General features: G+C 46.6%; 1 protein-coding gene across 1 annotated transcript in view; it reads right to left on the bottom strand.

Moving 5' to 3' along the window:
• The window catches only part of LOC119446316 (uncharacterized), a 519,665-nt gene extending 494,416 nt beyond the window's left edge, over positions 1-25,249 (bottom strand). The window contains exon 1 of the mRNA XM_049664069.1: positions 24,867-25,249. Coding sequence (XP_049520026.1) covers positions 24,867-25,234 — 368 coding nt within the window. The 5' untranslated portion in view covers positions 25,235-25,249. The remainder of the gene's footprint in view (positions 1-24,866) is intronic.
• Positions 25,250-25,506: the final 257 nt, after the last annotated feature.

The following is a 25,506-nucleotide window of genomic DNA, read 5'->3' as shown; positions in this document are numbered from 1 at the left end:
TTTGAAAAAACTTCAGTTCTTGGGTCACATCCTGAGTGCAAAGAGGATTCAACCAGATCCTGGAAGAGTGAAAGCAATAGTAGATCTTCCCATACCATGCACGGTAACAGAGGTGCATCAGTTTATTGGCATGGCAAACCAAGTGGGAAAGTTTATACCGAACCTGTCCGACAAGATGAGACACCTCAGAGAACTCCTCAGAAAAGACATGCAGTACAGGTGGAATGCGCCACAACAGCAGGCATCTGACCAGGTGAAGAAATCCATCCAAGAAGCAACGGTACTCACTGTGTATGACCCCAAACAGCAGCTGATAGTTGCTGCAGATGCCTCTTACTACGGTCTTGTTGCTGTGTTATTGCAGAAGGACAAGGATGGTCGTGTAAAATCAGTTGCTTTTGCATCGAAAGGACTGAGTGAAACGGAGTGCAGGTATGCTCAAATCGAAAAAGAGGCATACGCTGGCACATGGGCGTGTGAACTCTTCGAAAAGTTCCTTATAGGGACGAAGTTTGTCCTAAGCAAAATCACCTTCGCACTACCATATCTCTCACTCTCTAGGAAGGAAGCGGACACTGTAAACTGCTTGATCCGCAAGATACACAAAGTCGCTCTTGGTGTTCCGATTAGAGCATCCACACAGAGGGTGATGGCCACAGCCACAATCAATACCTTTGAAGAATTAACCGAAGCACATCTATCATCGCAATATCACAGACTCTCCACCACTGCAGCTGGGCGTGAGATCCTGAGACAACTTCACTACGCCCCACCACTCAACGAGAACAAGCGACATCAACTTCCTCCGAACATACACGGCCAATACCACATCCAACCCCTACCCAGAAACATGCATCCCGAATTTCACGTCGAACGCCGGAAACTTCGAGCCAAGGCGCTACAACGCAGCTATGGACAGGCAGAAGGAGTTTACTACGTGGACGCCGCAGCCTATAAAACTAAACATCGTTATGCTTTAGCGGTCGTAGACAAGCAGGGCAACACTGTTCGTTCAGCATCAGTCAGGACCACCTCAGCGGGCGACGCAGAAGAGGCCGCCATTGCACTCGCATCGGGGCTACCTGATTGCGATGTCATCATCAGTGACTCGAAGACTGCTATCCGGAACTTCAGTAGCGGCTACATTACAAACCTCGCGCACTCTCTACTAGTCGCTCACCCGCCAAAAAACTACATCGCTCTCATCTGGACTCCAGCACATCAAGGACTACCAGGCAACGAAATGGCTCATGCCGCTGCTCGAGGATTCACGGCCGAGTGGACGGAAATGTGGGCCTTACCCCAGAAGCCAATGACTCCCAACAACAGACCAATAAAGACGCACTCATCACATTCCATGAAATTTCCACACATTACAAACACCAACGCCTAACGTATCCACCTCTCTCTGTGTCGAGCACGCGCCAGAGAGAAATATTGTGGCGCCAACTACAAACTCGCACTTTTCTTACCCCACGCACTTTGAACTTATTCTTTCCCGATACATACCCGACACCCAAGTGTCGCTTCTGCCCTGTCCAAACAGCAGATCTCTCCCATATAATGTGGAAATGCCCCATCAAATATCCCCCCCCGCAACCTCAAACCATTAATTAGTAGCGAGGAGCTGTGGGAGACTGCCCTGCGCAGCTCCGATCCCACCCTGCAGGACCGAGTCCTGAGGTGGGCTGAGGAGGTAGCGGAGGCCTACCACGACTGGTAGGCGGACGTCTGGCAGCAGAAGGTGCTAAGACTGGAGCACACAGGCCTCCCTCTCTCCCCCCCGGCCCCTCCCCTTTCTTAAAAAGGGAAATAAAAGTTCATTCATTCATTCATTCATGTGCGAACCGACCACAGACCTCTGATTCCACTGCTAGGAGATAGAGACCTAGACAAGATCCCAGCAAGAATTCAGAGATTCAAGCTGAGACTCATGCGTTTTAACTATTCCATCGAGCATGTTCCTGGGAAAGAGATGTGGACAGCAGACGCACTCTCCAGAGCGCCAGTAGAACCTGCAGAGCGCACGGAAGAAGAAGTTGAGATATATGTTCAGGTAGTCACAGGATTACTACCAGCATCGAGCACCTACCTAAATGAAATAGAGAGTACACAGAGGAACGATCCAGTGTGCCGACAGATAATGGAATATTGCACTGAAAGCTGGCCTAGCAAGAACAGAATTCCGCCTGAGCTAGCCTCGTACTTCAAATGCAGAGACAGTCTCACAGTGCAAGACAATATGCTGGTAAAAGACAACAGGTTGGTGATCCCAAAGACTCTCTGGAAGAAAGTGCTTTGCCAACTGCACGCGGGACATCAAGGGGTGTCAAAGAGTAGAGAAAGGGCAAAAATGTCAGTGTGGTGGCCCGGGCTAAGTGCTCAAATTCAAGAGATTGTTGCAAACTGCCCCACCTGTATTCAAGAACGGACTCCGAGAGTAGAGCCCATGATATAGAGTCGGGGCTACCAGATTATCCGTGGCAGAAAGTGGAGCCCAACCGGTGTGAAGTGGGTGTCTTCTCAAGACATGGTCAACGCATTATGAAACCCATTAGATTCCGGGACTGATCGTCTCTCCCGACTGGGAAGAGGGATGTGGGATTAAACAATCTGGCTAGTTTAATAAAGAACGTTGAGGGGGCGCTTCAGTTGGGAGTGCACCTTGGGTCGTGATGACGTGCGTCTCTCTCGCTCTATCGAACCCGAATGTAACACAAGTTACGAGGTGGACGTCCCTGACGTGAAACACGCAGGGACGTCCGCGGAAACTGCCACATCTCTTCGGTCCTTGGCACAGATGACAGGATGATTCACTAGCTTGGCCATTTGGTCAACAATGTCAGCAATAGCTACACAAAGGGAAATTTTATTTCACAGAAGTACTTGTAACAAAATAACAGTGATGTACCTTGTTTACAGTATCACATTGTATCATAGTATCACATTTGTCATAGTATTATAGCATCACATAGTATGGGTTCGTTATATAATGTTAGGTCATACAAGATAAAATTTTTTTTGACAGGATGCGTATATGAAGTATAATTACACATGCAATATATACAACCTGAGTTTTTTTTTTCAGAATGGGACAAGGTTCATTTCTTATTGGCGTTTTATTTCACAAATAAAGCGAGTGTGCCACTTCTCCAGAAAACTTTGTTCTTTGTTCGTGTTCGTGTGAGCATTTAGCGATTAGAACACATGGATTCTTGCTTTTCTTAATGTTGGGAATGTCGCCCTTACAGGTTTCCGCAGTGGCTTCGGCGAGACTTCTTCTGTTCCAAATGTACATCATTACTATAATAGTTATGAATTTGTGTATTCGTATTTGCCTTGAGGATTTCTGTGATATATCTACGTGTAAGAGTGTCTTGGCAAGTTTCCATGTAGCTTTCGCTGCACGGCACTTGAAGAGAGCATGTTCTTGTGTTTCTGTTTCTTTGCAGTTGGGGCACTTGTCGTGTGGGACTATGCCCCAAGCTGCCAGTCTTTCTCGTGTCGGCAAGGACTGTCCATTTTCTGCGCCACTCGAATTCTTTAACTTCTGCTGTTGTTTTCATTATGGCTATGTGTGTCTATTTTTCTTTCCTTGTGTTTCCATTTTCTTCTGTTGTTAGTCCACGAATGGCGAATTCTTCGCTGAATGTTTTAACTGGTGTTTTCATGAGACCTAGTTCGGGTGTTTCTTGCGTCATTGTTCTTTTGACTCCCTTGACTGTTCGATAAAAAGGTAAAGGCTGTAGCTGTAGTAAACTAAAGGTTCTAAATGCACAGCTGAAAAGAAACATGCTACATTGATGTTATATTGCGTAACCTACAATGCTGCTCTAACCTATAAGCGTGACTTTCTTCAAATTTCTGCGAATATTTTAGAGTATCTTAACTTTTCAATAATTATTTACAATGCCTCTCCATAAAATCACGTGTCTTCTAACTAATATCCTTATTAAGTGCAGAAAATGATTACCTACAAGTATTTGCTTGCACTACGATTCGCTATTAACTGTCGTTTCAAAGACCGGGAATGACTGCATACGCAAACTGTGGCACCATACGCGGCGTCACTTAGGGCCCTATATCGCAGAAAATCCGGTTGCGTTGTTGGTGTCGGCGCCGGCGTCGGCGTTCCGTGAGCGAAAATTTATTTTGAAGCGCAAGCTTCATTACGCTACCTCGGGCAGCCGTCGGCTACTAAACAGTTTTCACCTTGAGAGCTAGAGGTCAAATCACAAGAGAGCTTTAAGGCGCGTTTATAGTTCGACTTTATCGCCACGCGGGCGAGCGTCATCAGACGCCGGGCGCGTCGGAGCGCATTGGCCGCGCGTCTGGTTACGTTGGCGGCGCCAGTACGTCGAACCATCGGTCGAACTATAGTCGCTGTTGTTCTCGCCAACGTGACATAACGCGAGCGCGCGTTCACGCTACGTCGGACTTTATTTAGGCCACTACGGAGCTCTGAAAGGAGACATTGCCGCCATTGCCCGAGTAGAGTTGGGCCCGGCTGCGAGTTGCAACCAAGTCTCACTACTTTACTGATCACCGCAGTGTCTTCATAGGCATAAAAATGATGAATGAACACTGTATTTATTTATGAATGCGTAATTCAACGCGTCTAGAGTGCGTTCACGAGAAACTGACGAGGATTTGCCCTTGAGCCTGAGCAACGAACGCAACGAGAACCGCAATGACATCGGTCAAGGAGAGATCACAATGGTGACAGGTGGTCCCCGGCAGACGCAACCGAACACAGGGTTCGCGCCACCAGCACCGCTGGACTTCCAGAGACCAGAAGAGTGGACAGCACGGCGGCAACGCTTCATGCAATACAGGCGAGTCTCGCGTTTGACAGAGAAAGATGGAGCAGATCAAGTAGACGCTCTAATTTATTGTCTCAGAGGAGACGCGGAGGATATTCTAGCGGCGTCGACGCTTACCAAAGAAGAGCAGGAAGACTTTGATAAAGTGATTGACATGCTAGAAAATCATTTCATCGGTCAAAGAAATATCATATATGAAAGAGCAAGGTTCAATCAGACGCGACAAGAACCTGGAAAGACAGTGGAAGGCTTGAAGCGTTTGTAACTGCTTTGCACAAACTGGTGTACCACTGCGGGTACGGAGCTCTAAAAGATGAAATGGTCCGTGACAGGCTAGTTGTGGGCTTACAGGATGCAAAGGTGTCGGAAACGTTCCAAAGCTATCCAGATCTCACGTTAGAGAAGGCTGTACAAAAAGCCCGACAGACAGAAGCGGTTCGCAAGCAACAAGCTATTGTGAGACAGGAAACCGGAGAAATGTATGTTGATGTCGTGCGACGACTGAGTAGTGGAACTCCTTCAAAGCCGAACAAACAAAAGTGCTTGCCAAAGCTGAAGAAAATGCAGCACGGCTGTGGCAGCTGTGGTGGACATGAGCACCATGACATAACCTGTTGCCCGGCATCGAAGACGAAATGCCATTCTTGTGGGAAAACAAGGCACTGGAGGAAAATGTGCCGAACTAAAACACTCGGAGAAGTAAAAGAAGACGTGACCTTAATGCAGATTTGGACTTTGGGAGCCCTGCGTTCGAACACAACGGCAAAGGCGTGGAGGAAGATTATCTACATTGACGGAGAACCGATGAGCTTCAAGACAGACACGGGAGCAGATGTATATGCAGTGCCGCCGGGAATAGTGACTACTTTCAAAACTGTTACTCCAACCACGATAAAACTGTATGGCGCCGGGGGACAGCCGCTAAAATTACTAGGCACGCTAACCGCCGTGCTTAACTGTGGCGAAAACAGCTTCCGTGATGAGCTGTATGTAGTGGAAGGCCTAGACGAGGCTCTCCTTGGATAACGAGCAAGTTTGGGTTCGAAGCTTGCGCGACTACTACAGCCGGTCACGGAAGATCAACGAGAGAAGTACAGAGCGAAATTCCCTGAAATATTCATTGGTCTTGGAGAAATGCAAGGAGACTACCAGATCAAACTCAATGCAGAGGCCAGTCCAGTATTTGTCAGTACTTCGCACAGAGTACCCTTGGCATTGCTTGGCAAGGTCGAGACCCAGCTGAAAGACATGGAGAGAAAATTTAGGCATCATCCGAAAAGTGGAAGAGCCAACTCCGTGGTGCTCAGCGGTGGTAGTAGTTCCCAAATAGAATGGCGAAGTCAGAATTTGTGTAGATCTGACGAACCTCAACAAAGCCGTCAAAAGGGAGAAACTGATCCTTCCTTCAGTGGAAGAAACATTAGGAAGACTGTCAGGATCGAGTCAAGTTCTTTTCGAAACTGGATGCGAAAGCCGGATTTTGGCAGGTCAAAATCTCTGAAGATTCACAATTGCTCACAACATTCATAACCCCATTTGGAAGGTATTACTTTCAAAGGTTGCCTTTTAGGATATCATCAGCGCCTGGACACTTTCAGAGGAGGATGACTCAGATTCTGGAAGGCATACTGGGAGTAGTGTGTCACATTGATGACATTTTGGTCACCGGAGCTACACTTCCAGAACATGACAGGTGGGTGGAGGAAGTTTAATCAAGACTGAAAGTCGTAGGGGTGACACTGAGTGAAAAATGCGAGTTTGCAAAAACTTCAGTGAAGTTCTTGGGTCACATCCTGAGTGCAAACAGGATTCAACCAGATCCTGGAAGAGTGAAAGCAATAGTAGATCTTACCATACCATGCACGGTAACAGAGGTGCATCAGTTCATTGGCAATGGCAAACCAAGTGGGAAAGTTTATACCGAACCTGTCCAACAGGATGAGACACCTCAGAGAACTCCTCAGAAAAGACATGGAGTAGAGGTGGGATGCGCAACAACTAGCAGGCATTTGACCAGGTGAAGAAAGCCATCCAAGAAGCAGCAGTACTCACTGTGTATGACCCCAAACAGCAGCTGATAGTTGCTGCAGATGCCTCTTCCTATGGTCTTGGTGCTGTGTTATTGCAGAAGGACAAGGATGTTCGTGTAAAACCGGTTGCTTTTGCTTCGAAAGGACTGAGTGCAACGGAGTGCAGGTATGCTCAAATCGAGAAAGAGGCATACGCTGTCACATGGGCGTCTGAACGCTTCGAAAGGTTCCTTATAGGGACGAAGTTTCATGTGCAAACCGACCACAGACCTCTGATTCCACTGCTAGGAGATCGAGACCTAGACAAGATCCCAGCAAGAATTCAGAGATTCAAGCCGAGACTCATGCATTTTAACTATTCCATCGAGCATGTTCCTGGGAAAGAGATGTGGACAGCAGACGCACTCTCCAGAGCGCCAGTAGAACCTGCAGAGAGCATGGAAGAGGAAGTTGAGACATATGTTCAGGTAGTAACAGGATTACTACCAGCATCGAGCAGCTACCTAAAAGAAATAGAGAGTGCACAGAGGAACGATCCAGTGTGCCGACAGATAATGGAATATTGCACTAAAATCTGGCCAAGCAAGAACAGAATTCCGCCTTAGCTAGCCTCGTACTTCGAATGCAGAGACAGTCTCACAGTGCAAGACAATATGCTGGTAAAAGACAACAGGTTGGTGATCCCAAAGACTCTCTGGAAGAAAGTGCTTTCCCAACTGCACGCGGGACATCAAGGGGTGTCAAAGAGTAGAGAAAGGGCAAAAATGTCAGTGTGGTGGCCCGGGCTAAGTGCTCAAATTCAATAGATTGTTGCAAACTGCCCCACCTGTATTCAAGAACGGACTCCGAGAGTAGAGCCCATGAGATAGAGTCGGAGCTACCAGATCATCTGTGGCAGAAAGTGGAGCCGAACCGGTGTGAAGTGGGTGTCTTCTCAAGATATGGTCGACGCATTATGAAACCCATTAGATTCCGGGACTGATCGTCTCTCCCGACTGGGGAAGAGAGATGTGGGATTAAACAGTCTGGCTAGTTTAATAAAGAACGTTGAGGGGGCGCTTCAGTTGGGAGTGCACCTTGGGTCTTGATGACGTGCGTCTGTCTCGCTCTATCGAACCCGAATGTAACACAAGTTACGACGAGGTGGACGTCAATGGAAACTGCCACATCTCTTCGGTCTTTGGCACAGATGACACGATGACGACTCGGTGTAGTAATTCACTAACTTCACCATTTGCTCAACAATGTCAGCAATAGCAACTTAAGCCGCGTTTACATGAATGCGACAGTGGCGCATCGCATCGCATTTCTGGCGCATCGCATTCATGTAAACAGTGGTAATGTGCTAGGAAGGCGCATCGGATCAATGCGCTAGGCGATGGTATATTTACGGGCGGGAGTCGACTCACGCAAGTTGCGCTACGTAGCCGCGTTTACATGAATGCGACAGTAGCGCATCCCATTTCCAAGCGCATTTGGGAAAGGCGATGCGACGCCGTTTACATCTAGATGTACGTACATGTACATGTGCATGTCTACGTTCTCGGGAGAGTTAATGCGCTACATGTAAACGGCGTCGCATCGCCTTTCCACGTGGGTGAGTAGACTCGCGCACGTAAATCTACCCTCGCCTGACGCATTAATGCGTTGCGCCTTTCTAGCGCATTACCGCTGTTTAGATTAGGGAGCTTACATGCAAGCGCTGTTGTTTAGATGAATGCGTTGTGCCACTGTCGCAGTGAGGCTCAGCAGTAAACTAAACTTTTTAAATGCAAAGCTGAAAACGAAACTGCTACGCTACATTGATGTTATATTGCGTAACCTACGATGCTGCTCTAACCTATAAGCGTGACTTTCTTCAAATTTCTGCCAAGATTTTAGAGTATCTTAACTTTTCAAGAATGATTTATAATGTCTCTCCATAACAGCATGTGTCTTCTAACTCCCATCCTTATTAAGTGCAGAAAATGATTACGTAGAAGTATTTGCTTGCACTACGATTTGCCATTAACTGTCGTTTCAAAGACCGAGAACGACTGCATACGCAAACTGTGACATCATACGCGGCGTCACTTAGGGCCCTATATCGCAGAAAATCCTGTTGCGGCGTCGGCGTTCCGTGAGCGAAAATTTATTTTGAAGCGCAAGCTTCATTACGCTACCTCGGGCAGCCGTCGGCGACTAAAGCCCGGCCCACATGGAGCGAACTTTCACGGCGAACTTCGCGCGGCCCGCACCAGCGCGGCTGATCGCCAGCGTGCCGCCGCCGTGCTGCACCCACATGCGGCGAAAAACAGGCGGCCGTCGCCACCACGATTTCAGTGTTGCTAGAACAGCGTGATTTCGTTCCCAGTAAAATGCAGTGAAAAAATAGTTTTGTATCTGCAATTAAACCATTTTTTATGTAATCGCGGTAAATAAAACGACTTATTATCTAGGTTTAATGTCCATTTGACAATTTCTGTCACTTTTTATCAAAACATGGACTGCAGGACGCGGAATAATCGCTGGGGCTGGCCACGCTGTGCAGTGGCAATCGTGTTCAGCCGCCGCGGTACCGTAGCCACAGATGCCGTAGCTACAGTGTACTGTACCGTAGCCGCGATATCCGCGGTTTTATGAGAGGTGCTGCGGTAATTGTGCGTTCTGCAAACATCCGTTCCCAGTTTGCACTCGAAGTAATTGCTCAAGAAGGTCGCGGACACATTCTTTCAGTAGTCGCAGAAAACGCCCAGCTGCGCTGTGAACCGGTCCGGACAACGCCACACGACGATCTTTTTCCGTGAGTTCTTGTACTCTGGGTGGCAGCAATCCCATAATATTGGTCGCGCCTGGACGGCTATGATCAGCCGATCGTTGTACGCGATTCGCGCAGCTTTCATCGCCATGTTCTTTGGCTGGCTAGCCAAGTCAAATGTGGCGGCCGGAAGTCGGACGCGACCGCGCCCTGATTGGTCCACGCCACTCGCCGCTTCCGGCGAGCGGCGGATCGCCGGCGAAAATATTTAGCCCACCTTGATCGTCGGCGAACAGCCGCCGGCCGCCGGGCGAACAGCCGCCGGCCGCCAGGTGGACGCCGCGCGCGGCCGTTCGCCAGATTTTCGCAAGAAAATCGCTCCATGTGGGCCGGGCTTTAACAGTTTTCACCTTGAGAGCTAGAGGTCAAATCACAAGAGAGCATTAAGGCGCGTTTATAGTCCGACGTTATCGGCACGCGGGCGAGCGTCATCAGACGCCGGGCGCGTCGGAGCGCATTGGCCGCGCGTCTGGTTACGTTGGCAGCACCAGTACGTCGAACCATCGGTCGAACTATAGTCGCTGCTGTTCTCGCCAACGTGACGTAACGCCATATATTTTGACTATATTTAGGCCTCTACGGAGCTCTGAAAGGAGACATTGCCGCCGTAGCCCGAGTAGAGTTGGGCCCGGCTGCGAGTTGCAACCAAGTCTCACTACTTTACTGATCACTGCAGTGTCTTCATAGGCATAAAAAATGATGAATAAACACTGTATTTATTACAAACATCTATGCATATCATTGCGAAACCATAGCTCGGCCACAGCTTGACAATGGGCCTAGCCAGAGCAGTGAAGCTTTCGCTATTAACCAGGTTTAACCAAAGCTAAATCACACCAGTTCTTTTCTTTTTTTTTTTTTTTCGAACGAAGCTTGTATTACCTCACCCGTGTCGGCGTCGGTATTCTTGTTGTTGATGTTGGCGTGCGAAAAACCCAATCTGCGCAAAAATAAAAAAGATGCAGTTTCGCCCAAAAGGCGAAGCATCGATAGCGATAGCAAATTAGTAGACAGCTATACAAAGTATAAGGATAGCAGCTTTATCGGCCGTATGAAGTTGTAAATGTTCGCTAACTAAATAAACAAGCACGGTGTCACGCGCGCATAGGTAAACATGAACACATCTCACTCGACGACCGCGGAAACTCGACAAAACGCTGGAGTGAGAAAGCGCGTCAGCGTCAGGGAGCAAATTGACCTTCGCGCTGGCTCTCGCTTCAACGTGAACTAAACGTCGAAAGCACAGCACCCACCGCGATGGCGCAGTCAGCTAAGGTGTTGCGCTGCTGATCGCGGGATCGAATCCCGGCTATACGGCGGTCGCATTTAGATGGAGGCGAAATACAAAAACGCCCGTGTGCTTGCGTTGTAGTGCACGTCAAAGAACCCCAGGTGGTCAAACTTAATCCGGAGCCCTCCACTACGGCGTGCCTCATAATCAGAACTGATTTTGGCACGTAAAACCCCAGGAAGAAGAAGAAGAAGATAGCACAGAGCATACGAAGCTACCGGCACTCGGCGCATGCACTTTGTCCCCATCGCAGATCGCTTTGTAGATAAGGCCCACGCGGGCGCACACTTCGTCCGCATCGCAGATCGCCATCAAGATAGCTCGGTGAGCAGCAGCCGCGGGAGCAGGTGAGTCATTATCATTTCTGTTGAGTCATGCTCATGACTATGACTTCTACCACCACCCTTTAGTGTTTCCTTCACTTAGTAGCCACGTCCGAACCCATTTCAGTGGTTCATGGGTGTTAATATTTTTTCGCTGAGTCATTGTCAATTTTGTTGAGTCGTGCTCATGCCTATGACTTCTACCATCATCCTTTAGTGCTTCCTTCACTTAGTACCCCCGTCAGAATCCACTTCAGTGGTTTTTGAGTGTTAATCGTTTTTCAGTGGGTCATTGTCACTTTAGGCTGCTGTTTCACGACCTACATGACAGGCATGTCAATCTCATGACCTATCATTTATGGTCGTCCTACATTCTTGTCATACTATGCCAATTTTGCTAAATACCAAGTTAACGAAACGACCATGCGAGCACCAAGACGTAGGCGGCTATATATATATATATATATATAGATGGATAGATAGATAGATAGATAGATAGATAGATAGATAGATAGATAGATAGATAGATAGATAGATAGATAGATAGATAGATAGATAGATAGATAGATAGATAGATAGATAGATAGATTCAAACTGGCAAATGTTTGCCAAGAAATGCTTCGCATTTGAAACAACTTGTGGCTGCTGTCGGTAACGCCGCCAAGCAGTTCTGAAAAATGATTCGGGAGAATTGATGAAAACGGGTGGCAAATGGGAGAAGGATGCATCGTAAAGCTTCAGGGAAGTCTGGACAGTAAGTTGCTTAAATCTGGATTGAAGCGGAATAATTCCAGCCTCCAGATAAAGCACATTGTTGGAGTCCATCCGACCCGCCACCGCAATTCGTCGTCTTTCCAATAATTGGAACGGTGATTGGGAAAATTGAATCACCGTTCCGATTTTTCGAATCGCGGCGGTTCCGTGCAGTCTCGGAGTCCGTCTGATCCCAAACACCGTGTTTCAGCTCCTATTGAGCGTGGCTGTACATGTTAGTGTGTGTGCGTGCGTGTGTTAAATTAAAGCTTCACCTTACAATAAAAATAACAAAGTGACCCCGTCTCGGCATGTTTCACTCCAAATGAAGTCTAAACTGGAATGCCGGCTGGAATGCTCACAATTATACGGCAGCATTTCAATGCCCACGCCAGCTAGGAGCTTCGGGGCCAATGCCGTTCTTCCGAACATTACAATAACGCCAGCGTGCGCCATCGGGATGGTAAGCCACTTAAACGTAGTGTGGCTGTGTGCTCGTTTTCCTGATTGGCCCACGTATATGCAAAGTTTTAAGAACCAGTGCCCTATTTGTAGGGCTCCACTTGCTTGCTAATGTTAGCAGTGCATCCTCGTTTAGGCACCGCTTCTTCGAGCCAAAATTTCCCTCCCTATCGCCTGGTAAGATAAGAACAAACGTTCCGGGGCGTCTTTCAACATCTATTAAGGAAATCATTGTCCCACGTCCTCTTTCGATCGTAAATTAATAGACGTTCCTTCCGCCAACACAAGGAAGGCTGATTTTTAAGAGCGCCAATACGGCCACGTATATTTACAGTCATAGAGTCCATCTCCCAAACGGTGGAATGCAGACCAATATAGCCGCCAACAGGGCAAGCCGAAAAGATTACCTGCTTATAGAAGGTATTTCAGCATTGAGGCTTTCGTTCCTCGTTTTAACGTTGATGTGTACCTACCGCGTAGAAAGGGCCTTCTTCTTGTTCCTTCTTTTTTTCTTTTGCTTATCCAGCTTACGTGCTGATGTCTTAAGCGAAAACTGAGCACCGCCATCAGGATAGACATATACTATACGGTACCGGATCCCGGCAAAGCCAGCGTACGATGCTTCCGTCTTTCTGTCCGGAGAAGCCTGTGGGGTAAAATAATTTCCGTTTTCCGAAAGTCTCCGCTTTCGTTCTTTTCAAGCAGTGCTTCGTCGTCAGGCGGCCCACGTACTCTACAGCAGCGAATTTGCCACTGGACGTGACGTGCGATAGAATGCCGATAGCAGGTAACCGACTTTTCCTTCTGTATAGTTTATAACGCCGATCGTTTGCACGACGTTATCTCGCGCGAGTTGCTCGAAAAAAAGAGTGAAAAAAAAAAAGGAAGCTTGCTCGAACTGAACTGCTCCCGAAAAAAAAAAAAAAACAGAAGAGAAAGAGAAAGCGAAGGCACCGTTTGTCGTTGGACTCGCATGGTATATATATACGGACTCGCATAGTATATGTAGTCAATACGACAGTTGTCGTTACAGCAAAAATCATAAAAAAACGAAGCTTCATTCTTATGAAACATTATCTCTCAACTTGGAAGGCTGGCCAACGCGAGATAGTAGTTTGCCTCCTACCCCGCACCCCACTCCCCGTTTCGTTTTCTTCTTTACAACCTGTCAGCGGTTAAAATGAGCGCGAGCGTTACTTCGAAAAGTACTCCGCTTTACGACACATGTGCGCTCGAGACTGAAGTGGTGTGCCGTCAGCACAAAGCACAGAATGAAACGCGACCAGGAAAGAAGTAAACAGAGCACCTCTCACACGCAATGGCGCGGTCACACGCAATGTCTCCGTGGCCGCTTTTCAAGCTTGATGTGTATATTAAGTGTATATATATATATATATATATATATATATATATATATATATATATATATATATATATCCTCTAATACACATTTTGTAAGCTGAATCTCGTCGCATTTGCAAATACAGACGAGCGTCGAAACGCAACAAAGCGTACTAATCGCTTCCGACTTGTTCGCGTATCAATTTATGCCAATGATATACGTATATCCGGCTAATAAAGCCGTGTGCCCGTAGGCATGCATTGTCCATCCAGACCACTTTGAGCCGATGTCGTTTGAGATATCGGCAAGCTTATGTACCAGAAGACCACGTGGTCGAACAAGGTTCCGAGCCTTCAGTTTCCTCCGTTGCCTTTTCGGCTCGTGATCATGCAATTTGCATACTCAACGACTCAAGGAAGGAAGAAGGCCGCAATGCTGATCTGCAGTTTCAGCTACAGCGCTGCCGGGTCTCTTCCTCGGCTCATTGTCTGCTGCCTCGCCTGAATTTGTTCTGAAATGCTCTCCTCTCTCTGGCCAGCCTACTTTCGTGACCGCGAGCTAACCGCTTACTGTTCACGCTGAGGAGCGCTTTAGAAGTGGCTACCGCGGGCGCTAGTAAATCTAATAAATACAGGAATGAGGTCGTAAACTCGCATCTGTCATCGCAACGATTACGAGCAAATTATAGTAGGACTTGCATTTGCCGCAGGTACGGCTGAAACAGCAAGTCCCGACAGTAGACTATGTGATGTGACTATCCCAGTTTTGTATGTTGTATGCTGTGGTGTGTTTTGTGTACCGGGTGTGTCTATGACGCGCGCTAGCTGTGCCTACATTTCAGTTGTCATCGTTTTCATCAGTGGAAGTGCGCTATTTTTGTTGGCATGCCGCCAGGCAACCGTCTACAATTTTCATGAAAAAGTATCTATCTATCTATCTATCTATCTATCTATCTATCTATCTATCTATCTATCTATCTATCTATCTATCTATCTATCTATCTATCTATCTATCTGGCATGAGTATATACAACCAATGCTGTTCAAAAAAAAAAACTTCTTGATATTAACCTCCGAACTCCCAACCCGCAACGCTCTTCTATTTGCTCTTCCCGTTGTACATATGGTCGTAATAAGACTACCGAGAGCTTAGCAAAATACGATATTAGGCTAGTTGGTGCATAGCTGTCGATGTTTGAGGAGCAAAAGTTTATCAAAGGAAAGGAGAAATGGACAGAAATTGCTTTGCGGTTTTCAATGCATCGCTGAGGCAAAACTGCACCTATTCTTAAGGCTGGTGTTCGGGGACGAGTTATATATATATACCTTACCTGGTAGAGACCTCTCGAAAACTAACTTTTCTGGCTCTGATTTTTTTTTTTTTTTTTTTTTTTTTTGCCGCAGGAGGTCAAATTACTGCTTATTATTCTCAATAGCTAGGTGACGCACTTGCGAGTATTTCCCGAAAAGGTCCGTTCATTCTTCGTTCCAGTTTACGGCGCGCCACGTAACTATATAGCCGGATTCATTAGCTTCTCTAAGCCTCGCGCTCGGCAGCTCTGCATCATAACGACAAGGACAGGTATTTTCGTCTCTTTCCGGTCACAGTACAGATCCTCACACGGTGTCGTTCCCCACAGCGCCATTTTTCTTTCTTTCTTTCTTTCTTTCTTTCTTTCTTTCTTTCTTTCTTTCTTTCTTTCTTTCTTTCTTTCTTTCTTTCTTTCTTTCTTTCTTTCTATTTGGACGCATTCATCGAGCCGCTTTCTGGGCTGGACTGAATAGCGGCATCCATCCTTGGTCCACATCCTGCCTGACAATACCGCTGGTCTCGTGGTTCCGGTTTTCCGCGCTTATTATTAATATTTTTCTTTTTTTTTTTCTTTTGCCTCTTGTATATCCTTTTTTTACCACTCGACACCGACACGCAGGCCAGTGTTTCTTTTCTTTGTTCACCCTCCTGTTCCTGCGTATAGCCCAAAACAGGCTGTCGTTATGTGAGTGGCGAGGCCGCGGTCTGCGCCGGTCCTTCCGTTCGTGCAGCGTGAAGGCCGCGTGGTTTCAATGGCGCTCGACGGATACGCTGCGCGTGCGCGAAGTTCGTCAAGCTCGGTGTGCAGTGTTTTGAAAGGTATGAATGAAGTTCAGCGAGTTCTGCTGCATTAGCCTCGCAAAATAGCATTTTATAACGATTATTATTAACCGGGCGCGAGGAGATGTTGGTGCCTGTTAACGTCGCTGGCGACTCCTCTTGAATCATAGATGAGCGCACAAAACAAAAGTGTCAAACAAAGAATAGAGAAAAGACGATAGTTACATACATACATACTTACATACAACAACAACAACAACAACAACAACAACAACAACAACAACAACAACAACAACAACAACAACAACAACAACAACAAAAGTGTTTGTGAGCAGTTCTCAACAGTTCGAGTGCTCGCGTTGACGTGTAACATTAAATTGCACGTTGGCCTCAGTTCCTTTTCAATGCTTACTCGAGAAGGCAATTTATGCCTTCCTGCCGGATATGAAGCCAGATGCATGTGGAACTGTATGGAGGTGGACTAATGATGCTATTGTCATCAGCCTTTGGGAATATATATCAACCCTAATATGATCGACACCGTTTTGTCTTCACAGACGACGAAAAACACCCGTGAAGTGCGGTTTCAAATACCGCCGAATTGATATGAAAATATGCAGGAATCCGGGCAACGGCGGCCGCAATTCGACGGGTGGGCGAAGTGCAAAAAGGAACTCGTGTACTTATATTTAGGTGCACGTTAAAGAACCCTCGGTGGTCAAAGCTATTCCGTCGTCCCTCACTGCGGCGTACCCTATACCCGTATTCTAGTTTTGGCACGTCAAACCCCAGAATTAATCTGTAAATACAGCATCAACCTGCCAACTGTGAACGTTACCATTCGTAAAATCCAGAGGAAGGGGGGGGGGGGGCTAAGGGGGAGAGAGAGAAGTTGGAACTTGGTTTCCAGATCCCAGTTACTTTTTCAGCGACATAGTTGTAGCCAATTTCCCCTGCTTCAAGAACTTCTTTGTATAAGCTTGCTCGAAGCAATTATCCCTCTTGCAACCTTTCGTCATCAGAAGTCTTGAAGTGGAAGGTGAGGAGACCGACGTGCGAACAATTTAGCAAACAAAGTTGTATTTCTTCGTAACACTTGGCGTAACGTTGATAAAATCTAAAAGGAGCCGAAATTCGTAATTTCGGGAAAGTGGAAGCTATGGTGTTTAGGCTGAGATAATAGATTTTTTTACCAGAGCAAATAGTAAGAGACGGTTATATTGTCAACGTAAAACATAAACACGTTTAATGCATTCAACATTAAATCGTGGCATTTATACAACAACAAGTAAAGCGGGTCTTCTCGTTCTTCACTTGCCAGTAAATAATAATATCCGACTTAAATGGAATTATGTCCCTTTGGTGTTATTAGTCTGCGAAATGTAAGGGTCCTTATTGAGAACGTTGTTGCATTCTAGGCTGGTAGTTGAGTCCTGCATTTCTCAACTCCCAAACAAAAGGAATGTTTTGATTACTTGCAGTCATTTACTGGTAGGCTAACTCAGTCTTTCAAAACGCTCTCCCTGTATTTTGTCGAAAAAAAAACTACAAAAGTAAACCAAATAGCTTTTCTTGGGTTTATGCGTGGCACCTATTAGGTCGTGATGACGACAGAAGTTTCCCGATATCTTTATATATTAGGAGCCCTTATAGCGCAGGAAAAGTGCCCCAAATTTTGCTGTTGGCGGATGTTTTCGTTTGATCTGCGGATATGAGTATAGCGTAGTTGTTTATTTATTATTAAGCGATTAATTAGCCTGCTTCGGACACATTGAGAATTTATAAGCTCTCGCGCAAAGCCAGGGCGAGACCTACGAGGAGACGTCGCCCTCCGCACTTCCGATTTGCCTGCTTCCTGACGTACCAAGCTTTTGGTCGAGGCAGGCTAGAAATTAGAGAAGTGTAATCCACTAATCTAGTTTTAATCTTATAGTCTCTTTATGTCCTTAATTAGCACGAATCTCCAGTAAAACACGTTGTGGGGCTAGTTGGTGCATAGGAAGCGCCTGTCCTGTCTTTAATCCTTCCTAATGTGCTGTCACTGTTGGCGCTTCATCTTTTGAAAGCACGAATCTCGCTGCTAAAAGTAAGCCGAACTTTTGTCAAGATATTGATTTTTTAAATTATTCGAGTAAGACGCCGTGCCGCGCGGTCGTGCATCAAACTGTACGCATCCATTATCTACGTCATCCCATGTTTTGTGACGTATCTCTGTGACGTCATCGACGTCACAAAGCTGTGCCTATAGGCTACTAAGGAAGCCATCCTGAGAGCCTTCTAATTAGCAGGGACAGAAAAAAAAATAAGCTGAGTTGTATACTAGTAAATTATCATTCGACAATGCCTAGAGAAGGCACATTTACCGTGAACGAATGCTTTGTAAGACGACAGATAAGACACAACACCGAAAGGGCAGGTGGCGACGCTGCCTTGAAGTTCCCGCACCTGGCCATCATGACTTCATGGATTTTCACGGCGTCAGCTTCGTCCTATAGTTAATTTTTTGCCATTAACGACGGACTACATCGTATTCTAAAAGGAGCCGAAGACTGAACTTAGCACGTTTTTCGAGATTTTCGTCGCGCCAAAAATGGCTCGAGTGAGTGGAAACGCTTTGAAATTCATGACGTCACGATGACGTATCGGCGTTAGAGTTTCGGCGCAAAATCTAAGAAGTGGAAGTTCGGCCTTAATTTTTTTTTCTTCAAGTATTGAATATCATGTCTCTATGACTGCTGGTATCTCTGCTGAATCAAATTTTTTTTTTCATAATCTATGAAAGCCACATAGAGAGGTTGATTGTACTCCGCAGATTTCTCTATTACCTGGTTGATGACATGGATATATGATCCATCCCTGATTCTATTTGAAATTACCTTGGTGAATATTTTATACCATACTGAAAGCAAGCTAATGGGCCTATAATTATTCAATTCTTTAACTTCTCCCTTCTTTAGGATGAGTATAATGTTCGCGTTCTTCCAGCTTGCTGGTACACTTGAAGTCGTGAGGCATTGCGTATAAAGGGCCGCAAGCTTTTCAAGTATGATATCTCCTCCATCCTTGATTAAATCGATTGTTATTCCATCTTCTCCAGCAGCTTTTCCTCAGGTAATGTCTTTCAAGGTCCTTCTAACTTCATCGCTAGTTATAGAAGGTGCCTCTGTATCCTGTTCACCACTACTTCGAATGAAAGTAGCTTGGCTGCTCTGGGAACTGTACAGGTCAGTATAGAATTCTTCCGCTGCTTTTACTATGTCATCGAAATTGCTGATGATATTACCCTGCTTATCTTTCACTGCATATATTTGGCCTTGTCCTATGCCTAGTTTTCTTCTCACTGATTTCATGCTGCGTCCACATTTTACTGCTTCCTCAATCTTTTCCACGTTATAATTTCGGATATCCCTTAATTTTTTCTTGTTGATCAGTTTCGACAGTTCAGCGAATTCTATCTGATCTCTAGATCTGAACTTTCATGTTTTGCCGTTTCTTTATTAGGTACTTTGTTACTTGGGAGAGCTTACCTACTGGTTGCCTTGGTGCTTTACCTCCCACTTCAACTGCTGCTTCTCAGATCGACCTAGTTATGGTTTCATTCATTACCTCTATGTTGTATTTACCTTCCTGTTCTGAAGCTGCATATTTGTTTGCTAGCACCAGGCTGAATTGGTCTGCTTTTACCCTTACTGCGTCTAGGTTGGCCTGTTTCTTCATGGCTAATTTTATTCTTTCTCTCTTCAAATTGACAGAAATTCTAGACCTCACTAGCCTATGGTCACTGCACTTTACCCTACCTAACACTTCTACATCCTGCACTATGCTGGGATCGGCAGAGAGTGTGAAATCCATTTCATTCCTTGTTTTTCCATTGGGGCTTTTCCAGGTCCACCTCCTGTTGCTGCGCTTCCTGAAGAAGGTATTCATTATTCGGAGCCTATTCCTTTCCGCGAACTTATTCCTTTCCGCGAATACATAGAGGCATTTCGTAACCAAGGAGTACAGGATGCATACATGAATATATTAGCAAATATCTACAAGGATTACAAAGCAACCTTGGTTCTCCACAAGAAAAGTAGAAAGTTACCTATCAAGAAAGGTGTCAGGCAAGGAGACACAATCTCTCCAATGCTATTCACTGCATGCTTAGAAAAAGTATTCAAGCTCTTAGACTGGGAAGGCTTAGGAGTGAGAATCAACGGCGAATATCTCAGCAACCTTCGGTTTGCAGATGACATTGGCCTATTCAGCAACAGTGGGGATGAATTACAGCAACTGATTGAGGAGAAATGGATTAACCGAGAAAGTGTAAGAGTGGGGTTGAAGAGTAATATGCAGAAGAAAAAGATAATGTTCAATAGCCTGGCAAGGGAACAAGAATTCAGGATCGCCAGTCAGTCTCTAGAGTCTGTAAAGGGGTACGTTTATCTATAGGTCAATTACTCACAGGGGACCCTGATCATGAGAGAGAAATTTATAGAAGAATAAGATTGGGCTGGAGTGCATACGGCAGGCATTACCAAATCCTGATAGGGAGATTACCACTGTCGTTGAAAAGAAAAGTGTACAATCATTGCATTCTACCGGTGCTAACATATGGGGCAGAAACTTGGAGGTTAACAAAGAAGCTCGAGAACAAGTTAAGGACCGTACAAAGAGCTATGGAACGAAAAATGTTAGGCCTAACGTTAAGAAACAGGAAGAGAGTGGTGTGGATCAGCGAACAAACGGGCATAGCCGATATTCTAGTTGACATTAAGCGGGAAAAATGGAGCTGGGCAGACCATGTAATGCGTAGGATGGATAACCGGTGGACCATTAGGGTTACAGAATGGATACCAAGAGAAGAGAAGCGCAGTCGAGGACGGCAGAAAACTAGGTGGAGTGATGAAATTAGGAAATTCGCAGGCGGAAGTTGGAATCAGCTAGCACAAGACAGGGGTAATTGGAGATCGGAGGAAGAGGCCTTCGTCCTGCGATGGACATAAATATAGACTGATGATGATGATGATTGCATATCATACCGCGAAATCAACGACAACTGAGTTTTGAAAGAATATATGATTAATCTAAACTGGTTTATTACATCATTTAATTAGTGGTCCCTTAAACGTTCCTAGGAATCCCGGCATAGTACTATGCGTACGACGACTGGAAATCGAGCCCGTGATATCGTGATTAGCAGTAGATCGCCATAACCAGTGCGTCACCGTGGTGAACCTGTAAACTTCTAGCTTCAACCCCGCTGCACAGTTATTCGAGAACCATGGGGAGGAAGAGAGAGAGAGAGAGGGGGGGGGGGGTGGTATTACACTCGCTTTTGTGCGTCGGCCGGCTCACTAGGCCAGCTTTCCGCCACCGACCTCGAGTCATTTAGCAGCCAGCGAGTCCCCCTATTGAGTTTAAAAATAAAACATACAACCCTCTCACGGTCTACCTTCCTTCTACGTTCAAGTTCGTTTGCAACATTTTCTTGCAGTTTTACTTAACTCGTTTTTTTTTTTTTTCTCTTGTGGTTGTTTGTTCGTTTGCGAGAGCTACTGTGCAAACGCGAATAAATAAAGTGCGCATATTTGCTCCCAAACACCTTCCATCGGGCCTGATTCTCAAACAATTCCGCCTGAAGCTGTAAGACGGTCCCGAAAAAAGAAAAAAAAAAAAACGAGCAAGCGCGTGTGTTCTCAAGGGGTATTCTAGAAAGGAGCTATTAACGCTAGAGTAGAGCTGCCGAAACAGGGTTGCAGAGGGGAACTCGACAACTTTCCGAGTTTTTTGCAACTGGGTAAAGAATCGCTTTGGTCGAGATAAAATTTTCCTATTTCCTGCCCAATTGGCCTGAGCACGTGTTCTGACCACACCGGGAAGTTTGCATGTTGTCCCGGTATCGTTCTTGCTTCAGGCTGCCAACAAATCCCGGCCCGTATTCACAAAAAGCTCTTACGTCAAGATTGTTCGTGAGAGCACATTGCTGACAATCCTGATGTTATACTTAATATTATCGAAGATGGCCGGTCAATTTCAAATAGTTTCTTACGAACAAAAAAAAAAAACGACTTGTATTGTCCAACTCTCCATCACGTGAGCTCTGATGAGCTGACAGGGCTGTTACAGCCTCTCTGCTTGGCTCAAAACGCCAACATCGCGGAATTTTACAGTTTCCAGAATAGCACCCCGCAGCCGTTGCAAACTGAGTAGGACGCCCCCCCGCATGGCTGCGGGAGGTGCGTGTTTCGATCCCCACCGCCGAGCACCCACCGGTTTATAAGACTGGTACAAGCAGCCGCACCGGCCAGTCATCCGGCTTTCCCGAGGTGCATCGCTCGGCAGAGGGTCACACAAACCGCTATGCTTGCTGTGCAAGAACAAAGACAAAGAAAACGACAAAAAACTCTCAAAAGAATAGCTGCCGAGTTACATTCGATCCGGCAATATACCCATCAGGTGGGTGTGCTTCCCTATAGTGAAGCTCCCGTAGTTGCCTAGCACCAGGCCAGGAGCGCGCATGTACCTATTTTACCGGTATAGGTACCCGGCGGCAGCACTAGTCTACCTCCCACAGCAGCGGCTGGTGCTCGACTATTTCACCATTGCTGTCGTGGGAGAAGGGGCGCCCAGAGAGCTTTGTGAATGTCTATATAGGGCCCCCTCTTGAGGTGAGAACCCTTACAAACAACCGAGCGCCGGACCAGGGAGACATCTACCACCACTGCGGGGCTGAACTTCTTCATTCATAGAAAACGCTGAAGGTAAGCCGCTCAAAAGCAACGGATGGTGGTGGTGGTGGTGGTGGTGGTGGTGGTGGTGGTGGTGATGATGATGATGATGATGATGATGATGATGATGATGATGATGATGATGATGATGATGATGATGATGATGATGATGATGATACAAGCTGTGTTAGCCTGACAGACCTAGCCGGCAATTGCTCCACCTGAGCGTCTCTTTCCGCGCCAAATATGTCACCATGTGTCATTCTGTCCTGGCTCTCGCAGAAATGCGAGAAGAATGCGCGACACTTTCTTGCGTGCTATCCGAGGTCCTTCCGGGAAGACTAACTTTTCGAGAGACTATACGATGGCGAACGGTAATGCAATGTACCGCACGCGATTGAGAACAAGGCACAGAAGCAAGTACAGAAACACGTGAAGACAAGCACAGTATCACAGAGAAGTATACAGACGCAACGCAAGTGGACCTAACCGCCTTGTAAGAAACTTAAACCTGCGTCATACAAGCCTGTGTACTCGGCTTTCTTCAATATATTTAAGACGACGAAAGTTATGTTTTCGGATGAATTTCTTAGTGTCTGGTGCGTAGGTTTTCTTGAGTACTCAGTGTCTTGAGTAGGTTTTCATAATGCAACTTAATGGACATGAACAAATTCCTATTCTTCAACTGTAGGAGGCGACTTTCAAGACTCGCTCTTATGATATAATCGTGGAGTACGCATGTCGCGCATATAGAGAGGACTCAAGAAGGCACATGAATGACACAGACGCGTAGCGCCGTGTCTGCGTCTTTCGTGTGCCTTCTTGGGTCCTCGTCTATATATGCACTACAATCGTACTCCAAGATGCCTGTACCACAAAGCCTGTATTGCAGCACTAGTTGGTCTTATGAGATAAATATCTCATAGGGAGGTCAAGGTCAAGGTCAGGCTTTGACAACGACTTTCGCTCCTGGGCACAGTATTGAAATTTCAGTCATTGATCATCTCGCTACTCTGAAACACTGTACACAACCTTTTTGAAGTGGCATATGCTCGTGCTACTCAAGGCTTTCCAGGTGCCTGCAAGTACATATCGTTGCGCAACTTGGCGTCTTGTCACCCTAATTCTCAAAGCGCAACGAAATCATGGCACTTTTGAAACCAAAAAGCAGTAGACAAGTACGTTAAGCGTCATCAAACATTTTTTATTAAAAGAATTACGTTAAGCTCCTCAGAGTGCACTTAAGTTCGCGAAGCCTTCAAAGACGGTTCCGCGGTACACAGGTTGGAGCAACAAACGGAAAGTTCGCGTTTTTTTCTACCTTCTTTATACTGTACACCTTTACACTGTAAATTGAAATTGAACGATGTCTGAAATCGGTATGCAAGAGTCCGACAACCTCAGAGTACAGTATGGCATGATACAGTACACTATAGTGTAGTATAGTGCATCGTCATAGTATAATGTAGCTAGTTTTGCGTAGTATAGTAAAGCTCTCTTTCCATGTGTGACCACCTTTAAAATGAACCATTTCGGAAAATTGACATCAACTGGCCGTTGCATCAAGTATATCAAAGGCAAGGCTACATTTTTTTTTTTTTTTTTTTTTTTTTTTTTTTTTTAGGAAGAGACTTGTTCGAACGACTTTAGCATTGACTGGTGTTACCTTTTGTTGATGTCTGCGCGCGTGTTTAGGCACGCTCTCTCTCCCGCTCTAGATTTCCTTGTCATCCTTCTACGTTCCTGTCCCACCTTATTGAATAGCAAAGCAGATTTTCCGTTGTAGTTGACTACCTGTCTCATTTCCTTTTCATGCAGTGTGGAGGACGTTGGGGATTCAAGAAAAAGTCCCTCTTGGGTAGCTTGAAAGGGTAGCGGCGAAACGTCGGCGATTCGAGGTGAATCCGGAGTTACGAGCCCGCGAAACCGAGCAAAAAAAAGTGTTTGTGCGTCCAGAAGCGTCCCGATACTTTAATGACCGAGTGCTCGCTGCTCCTTGGGCTGTCGATGATCTTGCGCAAAACACGGCCGAGTCTCGAAGCATAACCTCGCAAAAACTTGCCCGAACCGAGATAAAGCTAGGTGGAGTCGCCAGCTTCGCTGTTTGCCACTAGTGTGAAGTTGCCCCTATTTTTTTATTTTTTTTTTGTACTTCTGCATCGCTTACCAAACCCGGTGAACGTGAAAGATTTCACCACTGTATACCGAGTCTGAAAAACAAACGAGCCTATGTCGTCTCACCTTGCGGCGACGTGGAGCACTGTGTCCCCGTGGCAGTCCCTGTCGTCGGCTCGGCACGCCGTGCGCGCGAGCAGCCAGCGCAGAGCCCGGGTGCTGCCGGCTGCCGCTGCCTCGTGCGCCGCCGTGCTGCCAAAGGCGTCCCTCTCTTGGGGCCGCAGACCCGCCGCGAGCACCAGGAACCTTAGCGCGCGGACGTGGCCTCCCCTGGCCGCGTAGTGGGCGCACCCAGCGCCCGCCGAGTCACGCACGCGCCGCAGGCAGGGGCCGGTATGGCCCCGCCCCAGAGCGCCGATGCGGTGATGTTGCTGCATCCACCAAAGGGCCGAAACGTCACCTCGGTACGAGGCCACCAGTGCCGGGTGTATCATGACTCGGCAGTGTGTCTCACAGTTCCTCTCGGCAACGTATAGTCAGGCCGTCGGGGGGCAATGCGGCGCCGCGACTCAGCAGTAGGTCGGCAATTTCGTCCACGTAGTACAGCAGAACGTTCAGCTGAAACTAACTTAATAAAAGTTTGTCCGGGTAAAAAGCGCGCTGTCAACAGCGGCAACGCCACCCCGCGACTCGGCACTTGTGACAAAGTTTTACACAATTACCAGCGTTAACGGGACCCCGTGAATCAGCAGTAGTTTCGGGATTT

The sequence above is a fragment of the Dermacentor silvarum genome, chromosome 3 (genome assembly GCF_013339745.2).
Source record: "Dermacentor silvarum isolate Dsil-2018 chromosome 3, BIME_Dsil_1.4, whole genome shotgun sequence".
Taxonomy (NCBI): domain Eukaryota; kingdom Metazoa; phylum Arthropoda; class Arachnida; order Ixodida; family Ixodidae; genus Dermacentor; species Dermacentor silvarum.
This window is presented reverse-complemented; position numbering and strand designations above follow the sequence as displayed.